The sequence below is a fragment of the Lytechinus pictus genome, chromosome 14 (genome assembly GCF_037042905.1).
Source record: "Lytechinus pictus isolate F3 Inbred chromosome 14, Lp3.0, whole genome shotgun sequence".
In the NCBI taxonomy this organism is placed as follows: domain Eukaryota; kingdom Metazoa; phylum Echinodermata; class Echinoidea; order Temnopleuroida; family Toxopneustidae; genus Lytechinus; species Lytechinus pictus.
In genome coordinates this window covers 3140840-3153200 of record NC_087258.1, presented here as the reverse complement: position 1 = coordinate 3153200, position 12361 = coordinate 3140840, and the positions used below count along the sequence as shown (strand labels likewise).

Below are 12361 nucleotides of genomic sequence, written 5' to 3'. Positions count from 1 at the left end.
GCTCTACTATTAAATAACATCGTATGTAAGTAATTCATTTGACTAACAATGGCTCAAAATACGCATTCACAGAAACCAGAAAAAAATTTAATTCAATACTAAAACTACAATAATACCCTTTTCCGTCTTTTTCTAATTTTACCAAGAGCAGAGGAGGTTTCATAAATATAAAAGTTGTTTTGCTAATTGTGGCATCGCAGCATTTAGGAAAAAATAAAAGTTTCTGACTATGAACTGAATATAATGTTACATATAAAACAAAGTAGGAACTATTAAAGCATAAACAAGAAAATGTTTGAAGTGCAGAGTTCCTTAAATAACATCGTATGTAAGTAATTCATTTGACTAAACATGGCTCAAAATACGCATTCACAGAAACCAGAACAAAAATTAATTAAATACTAAAACTACAATAATACCCTTTTCCGTCTTTTTTTCTAATTTTACCAAGAGCAGAGGAGGTTTCATATATATAAAAGTTGTTTTGCTAATTGTGGCATCGCAGCATTTAGGAATATATAAAAGTTTCAGACTATGAACTCTAAAACTCTACAATTTTCTTTAACTGTGGGACCAATTTTTGTAAATATAATGCCATGTATATGTTAGAAGAGAATCAATATAGTTGATACAAACAATTAAATAACACTGTCTGGAACTATATAATTATACCAATTGTAATTAGCATGATATGAAAAGTTGTGTAGTTCTACACACAACAAACTATTTCTATCTGTATTTACTTGTCTCTTCATGTCATATTGAACTTTAGTTTTAATTGTGCCAGAATTTTGATTGGGAATCGGGTATAAACTGCGAAAATTAGCCATTTTATGTTTGCATAATTTGCATAATGTATGATAATTTATGCATAATTTATACATAATTTATGCAAATTAGACGATGATATGGATGGAGAAACGGCTCGTTGGTAAATGTTTTCTTTTCCTCCATCCATAGAACGTTAGTACTGATTAAAATGCCTCATTTTTTACACTACTCATGGAATTAGTATAGGTAAACTCATTTATATGTATCTATGGTAATAAGTGGTCATTTGCATAGATGTAGTGAATTCTTTGTGCCCGAATACTTTATAATAACCCTATTTAACACATATATAATTATTTATTAAGTTTAGATCATTCAAAATCACACAAAAGCTTAATATAGTACTAATTTGCATAATTTATGCAAATTATGCACTGAATATCACAAACAAATGAATTTAACGCAAATATTGAAAATAACAAAGATATAGTTTTCTCATGTATAGTTTCTTTTCCTTTCATCATCATTAGATTATCACGAGTAAGACATGTTTTACTATTAAAGCGGTTTTTTTAATGTTCAGAGCATTTTGCAGTTTTATGCATAAATTATGGTAATTAGGGATTATTTGCATATTTTAAAAAGGTTAGTTTGTCCAATGTCTTTCCCAGACCCTAAGACACATTTCTACCATTCATTATTTACATATATACCACATTTATTGATACTTTTATTCAATTCAGATTATCCAGAATCATTTGAAAAAGGGGCACTTTTGATTGAAAGTGTGTATAATTTATGCAAATTAGGTAATGAAATGTATGGTTACTGCATTTTTTTCCTTAGTTTTCTTTTGCTACTTCCACAAACGCTTTGCATCAAATTTGACATTTCTATGAAGTAGCTTTACATTTTTACCAGTGTTTTTAGTAAATTACTCATTTTAGAGGCTAATTTACATAATTTATGCTAATTAGGGTTAATTTGCATAGATGCAGGGTGTCTCTTTGGATGAAATTTTCCAATGGGTTCAAGGAATAAACATGCCAAGAGGCACATTTGTACTAAAAAATGCAGCGTTTTTTGCAGTTAACAAGTCTACTAATCAGTGCCTCATGAAGTGGAGGCATTTTAAATAGGGGCACCATCCTCCTCACCCCCTTCTGTAACTCTTGGCCTGCATTACCTGTGTATATATAGAAACCACTTATCATTGACAAGTCGTTTCTATTTGAGATACACAACCAAGAGAAGAAGGATATAATCAATCACCCACTTGTAATTTGATGCAGCACAGTAAAATGAGCTCCCTGGAGACTACAAGGATGTAAATCAAAGCCACGTGCGAATGAGCTACGGTGACGAGATCATTCAGAAAAAGATCGTCAACTTCGTGATTAATAGGATCATCATCATCTATGAGGTCATTATTTCACTTGTGATGAAACCTTCTAAAACTATCGCGGGATAGTTTATGACCATCGACATAATTGATCTCTTTTGTGACGAAATAACCAAAAGTTTACAAAGTTATAAAATAGAAGAAAGAATTAAGATCTTCATTAGCAAAGAGGAATCATTTCAGGATGGAAGCTACACGAGAAGAGAGCCTTCATAAAGTCACTTACCAAAGATGTCCACATGAATTCAACCAAACTGAGGATAATGGCATAATGAACCTGGCGATATTCCAAGCATATACGATACCGATGATACCTCTTGCAGTTTTTGTGGTTATTGGTAATTCACTAGTTATTGCTGCCGTCTACAGGAAACGTGCTCTACGAACTCCAACCAACCTAATCCTCACCAGCCTAGCTGTAGCTGATCTTCTAACTGGCCTGGTAGCCTGTCCTTTGCAGAGTTTTGCTCTCTACAAAATTTTCACCCCTCAGGCAACGACATCAGTTATTTTGACTCTTCCATATGTTGTGTTCAGCGGAATAGCTTTTATCCATATTGTAGGTGTGACGATCGACCGTCACATCGCCATAACGAGACCGCTGCGTTATGCTACATTAGTGACGCATAAGCGCGTCGGTCTTGGGATAGTGCTTACATGGGTTCTCTGTGTTGCCGGCTTCGCAGTTCGTACCACCTTTTCTGTCGTAAAGAACATCAGCGAAGGCGGATCGATCATCTGTGAAGCGGATGAATTCAAAACTCCAATAGCTCGAATCCAAGCATGGTCCATCCTTGCTTTCATATCCGTCTTAACTCCCTTGCTGATTGTGTTTAACATCAGAATCATGTACATTGCCATGAAGCAGTCTAGTGCCATTCGTGGCCAAAGAGATACCTTTGAACATCTTGGACAACCGAGTTTACGCAGTGGTCGACTTAAAGCGGTTAAGACAACGATAATGATCGTCGGCGCTTTTCTCGTTAGTTGGATACCAGTCTATGCTTACTTCTTGGTCCAGCTGGCTGATGTTGGTGGTATCATCTTCCGGGATGTCCTTGCTGTGGTGAGTCTCCTGTCAGTAGTCCTCAGTTCAGCCGTAAATCCCTGCATCTATTGCTACAGGGATAGGGAATTCAGACAAGCATTTTTGTGCAAACGGCTTCAAAGATCAGGCAGTTCTGCTATGCCTGGATCCAGACAATCAGCCAACCTTAAGCTGAGTGTGAGACATAGCCCACATTCTTCAGGAGTAGATGTCGATGTGAATTACAATTCTCTTGTTCTGACTTCATTGGACTTGATAGATAATACAGAATGCTGAAAGGTTTAAAACCAAGGAAATTATCCTTACATTTGTCACCTTGCAAACGGAGTAGGCGGTAATGGCTGGCTCAATAAATTAACTTTGAACTGTGTCATCCCCACCAAGCCACAAGCTTTTCCGATTGAATCCCTTTTTAATATGTGCCAAATGTATTTGTAGGATCTAAAGTTACACATTTGATTTGATATGTTATTCTAAGTGACACGATAAACTTTTCTACATGTATAATTCTTTGTCTTGTGGTGTTTGTATTTTTACCTTCCGGCCTTTGAACATTTTTACGCACATGGCAGTATTATCTTTTTAGCGACTCCCATACAAGCCTAAGAGGTGCTATGTAATCGGAAGGGCCTGCATGGAAGAAAGAAGCAAACTAAATTTTCACTTTGAACTTAAAAGCGTGATACAGGATGTGTATTTGGATAAACTATTATAAAACCTGTTAAGATTCTAGGACGCAGAATTGTTGATGACTTTGGCAACCCAAATTAAGTGACGATCCCGAATCGGTCAAATTCATGCTTTTTCAGGCTTTTTCATCCCATTAGTCTGACAATACTCGCAAAATGGATAGATTATGTATAAGTGAATAGGCATATTACTCCCCCATGGTTCGGAACTTGCGTTCTCCTTTGATAAGACGATTCATGCTAAAATATGTGTCTTTTGGTGAAGTACCTAACACCATGTATTCTTCACTATTAATCACTGATCCAGAATGCTTGACATTTATTTGTATTATTTTAATGCACAATAAACCCCAAAACATATGCACAAATTATGTGATTGATTCTCTTCACTAACCAAACATTTGCCTCTGAAATAATGTCTCTTTCAGTGATTTTTGTGAAAATAAAGGGTCACAAGGAGGATTGTTGTATAGTAGGCTTTCAAACTAACATTCGTGCTTAAAACTGTTGTTAATGAACCCCAACACAAGATGCACTCCTTCAGGCTAAGTGGTGAATGTAGACTACAATATGTTCGGTGAGACCAGAAAAACAAACTTGATTGTGTGTAATATATTATCTACTGAATTCACAATTAAGTATCTAAAACATGGTAGAACTTTTTAAATGGCAGAACGTTTAAATATGTTGATTTTCCGGTGGGGTTCACTACTTTTGAGTACCACTTTCCATAATGACGTAGTGGATTGCAACATATAATTTTTTTTATTTTAACTTATCAATTAAAATATCTTTATACAAGATAACAAGCTCAGATTGACTGTTTTTCAGCATGGTCCTGTTAACATAAAGTAACAATATATACATAAAAGATAAAAGTGTAACTTAGGTTCTATACAAGTAATGAATGAATTCATTCAATAACATTGGAATCAGAATTATCACTAATACCATGGAGGTAGAACCTCCATGCTAATACAAAAATTGTTCAAAGATGACAAATTTAATTTTGAGAAAATCGATGAAATGAGAATAGTTATCCTGTAGACAACACAATAACAGTAAAATATAAACTAAGGTGTATAATATCATTGACATAATAAATAATTCAACAAAATGTATAAAGGAAATTAGGAATATATTATTGAGCATATTATATACTAGACTTAAGTAGAAAATTTACAAAAAAATATCGCCAAGCAAAGTATTGGAAGCTCATTTGCTAAGAGTATGAATTTTATTATAACATATTGGATATCCCAAATCATGAACACAATCAAGAAAAGAAAAATAGAGTAAAATGGAACTAAAAGCATCTAATGCTGATTATTGAAATAAAACTTCTTATAAATCAATTTAAATATTTCAATAGTTTGTGCATCGAAATATGTATAAACAAATATCCAGGAATCAAGTTTCCACTGTATTCATGAAGTGTCCCAAGACTAAATGTCTGAAGTCAATTAAAAATTTAGAAGGAAGGAAATCCTGATATTGAACTTGAATTTTGAATGTTAATGGTATAAAAGATTTCAGTCTATACAATGTTTCGCTATTTGCTTTGGATATTTATTATCCTGGTATCAAAATATTGAATTCAATTAGGTACAGTACATCGGACCCTAAAAATAAAATGCTTCTCTTTGGTAAAATACCATATGGATGGTTCCCAGAAACTGACAAATTATGCTCCACAAAAAGAATGCAAGGATTTATAATTTGATATTAAAATCAAATCAATGCATCCTTGCATATCATGATGATTAACCAAACTGAAATAGATATTGTGAAAGAATTTTGGGGTTTTACTTTCATAATTTCTTATGAATGGCAGTTACGTAATTATTTGCAACTAATGCTTTTTAAATTGGAGGTCTGAAGTAAGTAGTTTTTTGTCGAAAAGTGATGTTGGCCCCTTTGCAACAATGCAAAAAACCAATCAAATATTTTAATTTAGATCTCAATGTAAAAGGCGTTGGCTGAATGAGAGCAAACATTTTATTTTTAAATCAGGGGGAAATGACTATTTTTGTTGAGCTTTTACTTGCGATGCTGCAAGATCTGTCATTGGTTTTTAAGAGGCACGTGTTATGGCTATATATCTGGACCCTTCCACCCCATAAGGCCCAATCTTCAGGAAAACAAATGTGATTTTTATCTGAGATATACTTGTTCAGCATTATAACTTTGGTTTGGTTTGGTTTTATTTACCGTATAAAAATCACAATAAAATACATTTCACAAGATATTGTATTAAATATAAATATATAAACATGCACATAAAAATATACGGATGGATCACTCTATTCAGAGCCATTAATATAATGGCTCTGTTCTTCCTAGAGGCCCAGTCAAAGTAACATGAGAAATAATATGACATATATATATATATAATGACACATTGATGATAACACGTATTTAAAATATTATTAATTGAAAAAATAAATAATAATAAATACTACACAAAAGCAAGTGGTAAACAACTGAAAATAATAATAATTAGACACAATTACGCAATAACAGTCCTAAACCTTTCTTATTCCTAATGATACCTTAAACCTTAACCCCCCCCCCCCGGTCAACCAAAAGTTTAAAGATCAAAGGTTTCTGTCCATTTATCAAGGTCAGTTTTAAATAAAGTGAGTGTGTTGGGTCTGCGAAGATTAAGTGCCTTGGTGAATCCTAATGATACTTTTCTAGCCGACACCCACCTTATTTTAGTCTGGTCTAACAGTATAGTAATCAGATATGAAGTAAGGTATACACTGGTAACATGTGACACACTTATCATTTCTATGCTCTACCTAAACATCAGAAGTGAAAGTTGATGTATATAGATGATGCCATGTGACAGGTGGGGATTCCCCCTCCCACGCCACACACCTAACATATATCGCACTTTCGATTGAATTTTGAAGTACAGGTTTTTGTTTCATAATTATAGAAATCGTACAACATGGAAACAGTTTGTGCTGCTCAACATTTTGTTGCACTGAAACTGTTGGCCAAAGTTTACAATTGCACCACATCATTACTGAATACATACAAAGATAATGATAATTGGTTTATTTGAATGGATAACTAGGATCGATGCCTCTGCCTCTTGTAATGCCATGGAGTAATTAATGCAAATTTCATGCATCGTTTACATTTGTCTCGGCGAGCACACTCATTAATAGTCCATTTAAAGGCATACAGACTTTTGTCCCAAGGTACTTAAATCATTCTTGTTGATGTAGATGGCTAAATATGTCTGGTTAAAGGAGGTTTTTCTTAAAAAAAAACACCTTCTCTTTTACTCTTAATTTACTTCCTCGTTCACATGTATGGAAGGAGGTGTAATGAAGTCAGACGTATTCTAGTAGAATAACCAACAAAACAACGTCTTAAGCATTCAGTCTAGCTTTGTGCTTGCTATAATTTGAATCGGTTCAGATTAAGCCTTTTTTCAAGAAAGTAGTATTCATTGATTTACAAGAAGTAAGAAAGGATACCGGCAGTGTGCTTTAAATGTGACGTTCAAGTTTGTCGGGGATGTAATGTTTGTCTATTCATTTTAATTGTGTTTGATAATTTTTTCATATCGGGTTATGATAGTTGTGAGGATAATTTATCTAGCTATAAAAAAAAAGAAATGAAGTTCATTTGGTTTATTAAAAGTAGAGATAATTGGTAATAGGAAATACGCATTGGTGTTTGTTTTATTTATGTGTTTGAATGAGTTGGGACAGACCATGATGTGTATGTGTCATTAATTTATTATTAAGCGAGACAGAAAATGGTTCTGAGAATATTGATAACAAGTTGAGTGAAAACCAGTTGAACCAAGCCACAGCCAATAGTTGCAGTGCATAATATACACACAATGGGTCAGATGCATATAAAAAGTAGCAATTGCTTTTGCTTGGCTGCTGCTTTATTCCGTACGCATAAAAATGAGCGAGCAAATGCTTTTGCTTCTTAGTTTGACTTCTGGCATTTTCTTGATGATTAAGCTATTGCAAAAAAGCGTATGCATAAAGCGAACATTTTGCTTGTGCGTTTAAGCACTTGCTTGTGTTTTTTTTTTCAAGCTCCGTCAGAGCAGCTTGAGCGTTTGCTTGATGAGGACGTTCGCGGTTTTGTTTAATGCACCTGAGAGAGAACCCACCCAATGTGTACAGTAGCCTTCGTGTACATGTTTTCATCCTAGTAAGTACAAACCTAATGCCAAATACATATATTTATAAGAAAAGAAAACAAGTTAGTTTGATACCACGTCTGAGGAAAAGATGTTATATGAAAGCAGCGGTAATTTGCACTGCCACACCTTTGCTTTCGAATCCTGCCTTTTCTGTGAGTCGTGTTCGCACCAGCGTGATGTCGCTATTGTTCAAACCGCTATCTGAAGGGGTTCTGAAAGGGTTCAAGTCCCGTTCAAGCACTAGCAAAGGGTTATGCATATGAAATAATGCAATTGCTGAAGCGTGATCTTTTGCTTGGTTAGCTGTTGCTTGTGTTGAAGCAACTGCTTGTCAGCCATTGCTACTTTTTATGCATCTGACCCATTAAAACCCCCTGAACTTCGTTTACCCTTTTTTCTTTGCTTTCTTAAGTTTTTAGATATATGTGTTATCCCGTTTTACCAAATTTTCATGGATCTGCTCTGGGTTAAAAATAACGGTAAGATTTAGAAAGTGAATGATTTCTTTGAAATATTTTACATGATGTCAGACGCATTTTGTGGCATTGTTTATCTTCTCTTCCTTCTCTAGGCCCACTCTGTAAGTCAGTGCATGTATATATAGAGACCAGTGATCAATGATAAGTGGTTTCTATATGAGATACAAAACTATGAATAGAAGAACAGTATCAATCAACCACTTGTAATTTGATGCAGCACAGTGAAATTAGCTTCCTTAAGACTACTTGACAAAGGGATACGGAGACGAGATCTTCCTGAAAAAATATTTTAAACTTCTTGATTAATAGGATCATCACTGATGAGGTCATCATATATATCACGTATATATATATATATGGAAATAAGTGTAGCTTCATGCACTACAGATCTGTTTCGTATAGGAATTCAAAAACGCTGCTCCCACTCTTCAGGTTCTTTAGGTACAAAGTAAAGCACCCTCAACATAAGCACTCTTAACATGATGTTTTGCACTATATGGACTATACACAAACACGCACACCCATATACCCAAACACACACTCACACACACACACACACACACATATATATATATATATATATATATATATATAACTATATATATATATGCTATATGAATGTGAGAAATTATACATGTACAACAGCTTTTGCAACTCATGTATTTAAACATGTTATGAAACAAATGAATGAAGAGAACAATGGTAGGCGTAGCTTAAATCAAGGTTCCCCAATGCTATTATTTAAGTACGTATACATTTACGTTCATCTTTAGTCACTTAGGGTCTATACTATACACTGAAGACCTTAAATGTCCACTTACTCTTCCCAGTATCTCACGAACCACACCTAAAACAACACCCCCCCCCCCCTTTCTTCAAAAGCATCTCCACGCCCCAATGCCAAAATATAGGTACAATTTAGTTTACTGCCTTCACCACCTCCCAAACCTTTCAACATTTGCTACACTGCACATAATATATACCACTTCCTCCACACACCAAAATCACCCCCCTCCTCCTGCGTATTCCAGGTAACTTTCAAATATTTTTTTCACTTTCCGTTATACATCTTTTAGCTGAAATGACCGTTTCTTTTTAATTTACGTTTTTTATTATATGTAACAGAGCTGTGTTCTTTTGTTTATGTTTCTGTTGCATGTCTTCCTTATTTTCTTTATGATCTGCCTATTATCATTTTTTGTTTTATTTTGTGTCCCAAAAGCCCTAATGAAAACCAGCAAATTGTGTATATGTACTTTTTTTTCATATACATATATATATATATTTATTTATTTATTTTTATTTGTTTGTCTTTTTCTTCGGAGGCTAAACAAGACAAACAAATAAAAAAAATCTGGGGCAAGCCTTAAATATAAGATGAACCACCATTCATTCATCCCAGGGGTCGTAAAACGGTTTTTAAAATTAATAATGAGTACTGACCATTACATATAGAAAATCACAACCAATCCAGTAAACACATAGGTTGACGATTATTGACATCGCAATATGAAATGGCCTATCAAGATCATAGTTGCGCATTTTGCTCAGTATACTGACTAGGAACCAATCAGAATTGCTCTTTCAAATTAGCGATTAATCGCTAACCATAAAGATTTGAGTTATATACGGCGCCCAGGGCACTGTATCATAACACTAGCGATTGACCCGGCGGTTGATATCTATGATTGCTAAGCTGCACGCTACGGGGCCTAGGGTTGAAGATACGCAACCCTGTCTTAATGGAGGAAACTTACATAAGACTTTGTGATTGATCGTGAGGCTGATTTATTGCATGATTACATTGATTTCTGTGTATGATCAATCGCAAAGATTAATCGCTAAGCCTTGTGTAACGGGGCACTAATGGTTTACGCTTATGTTTATAGGTGGGTCTGAAGCCACGTCCCCGCCCCCTTTAGCAATCCGTTTCAGAGGGCCCTACGATCTACCGTCATCGTCGATTAATGAATCAGTAAAACGACCCCAAAAGAAATCGTTCTAAATGCCGCATAATGCATCTAAATATCTATAATTCTATATCCTAAATATGAAACGCTAAATATTATTACACGCCAAACTAGCCACCAAAACCGATTTACGGGGAAAACTGACTTGCTATTTCACCCCCTTGATTCAAGTCACCTGCTTGATAAAAAAAAGGGGTGAGGAAGGAGAAAAATGAAAAAGAGAACGAAAGATAAGACGAAGAATAATGAAGGCGAGGGGAAGATACGGAGGAAAAATCATGTTATTTTAGAATAAATAAAATGCTCGCTCGCACTTCGCGTTCGTATTGCCCAAAGGTATTGCCTGTTTAATGACCGAAATACATATTCTGTACAAGATGATTAAACCACGCTTAGAACGTCGCTTTTTTTGCGTCAATATACATGTAAAGAGCATATTTCTAATGGCGCTTCTAGCCGTTCATTAAATTGGTTTGTTTGAGAATATATATATTATACAAGTTAAACATCTCTTGCATGTCTTGCAGTCTCGCGTGCCTTATTTTATTGAAATATATTTATTCAGGAAAAACACAAGATCAGTATAAGAACACTGTTTTACATCAAGGTCCTGAATTTAATTTAATTTAATATAGCAGCAGAGACAATTTTCAAAACAAATTTCAAGAAATCCGTGTAAGATGAATCCTTTTTTTCTAAAAGAAGAGATGAAATGAAGGGAGGCGTCCGTGTAAGATGAATCCTTTTTTTCTAAAAGAAGAGATAAAATGAAGGGAGGCGGGGAGGTAATAGCTCATTGTGCTGTCCGTCAGCAGACGCATCGGTTAGGAGGGGGCAGGAGTGGGGTGGTTTTTAAACCCTGATGAAAATATTGGTGTAAGGATATCGATTTGGCGCCAATAAGTATGACAACTTGTAAAATTAATAATATAAAATGATACAAATTGATTTTCAAGCTCTGGAGTTTCGTTTGAGCCGAGTATCCCTGCTAGTAAGATGTCTGCCAGGCTTCGTTTACAAAATACAGTAGTTGACAGGGGCCGCGGAACGGTTTTCAAAGTGGGGGGGGGGGGCTGACCATGCAAAAAATCACAATCGTATGGTAATTTTTACGTTTTTTTACATGGTTTTTTTTTAAAGTGGGGGGCTGAAGCCCCCCCCCCCCCTCGCTTCCGCGGCCCCTGGATGATATGCAGTCATGGATGTTAAACAGAGTTGTTAATGTTTAGTTCTCAATCACAAAGTCAGGTTGGGGACACATTGATTAAGGCTTTGTCATCTGTTCGAAAACTCGGTGTTGTATTTGACGAAATCATGTCCATGGATGCACATGTAAAGAAAACATGTTAATCAGTATTAATACTATAATGTATATTTATAATGTCAACAGTACATGTATTAAAAAAGTCCTTGACCATTAGTCTGTTGATTTTTTTATACACGAGCCTCATTTGTACTTTCTCGGTTAGATATTGGGAACGCTCTTCTTTTTAAGGGGACATCCCGATAGACCGCGGGTCCGATAGACCGCGGGTCCGATAGTCCGCGGGTCCGATAGACCGCGGGTCCGATAGACCGCGGGTCCGATAGTCCGCGGGTCCGATAGACCGCGGGTCCGATAGTCCGCAGTGTGTGTAAAATTATGATCAGATATATCAAATGTCATCGAGAGGTCCAAAGGTCAAATGATACAAGGCCATGGGGTTATATCAGGTGCAGATCCATGGGGGGGGGGGGGGCGAGGAAGAACTGCCTCACCCCCCAACCCCCAGCTCAAAAAAAAGAGGGGGGAAGAGGGGAAAAGGGAGAGAATAAAAAA

At 35.5% G+C, this 12361-nt stretch overlaps 1 protein-coding gene across 1 annotated transcript; it reads left to right on the top strand.

The window, feature by feature from the left end:
* The first annotated feature begins 2010 nt into the window (after positions 1-2010).
* LOC129276344 (octopamine receptor beta-3R-like) lies at positions 2011-7520 on the top strand. Its single transcript, XM_064109418.1, has one exon. The coding sequence runs from the start codon at positions 2358-2360 to the stop codon at positions 3495-3497; it is 1140 nt and encodes a 379-aa protein (XP_063965488.1). The 5' UTR covers positions 2011-2357; the 3' UTR covers positions 3498-7520.
* Positions 7521-12361: the final 4841 nt, after the last annotated feature.

What these genes read in the sequence shown, in the direction of transcription:
- LOC129276344 (XM_064109418.1), top strand. Translation starts at nt 2,358, where the DNA reads ATGGAAGCTACACGAGAAGAGAGCCTTCATAAAGTCACTTACCAAAGA.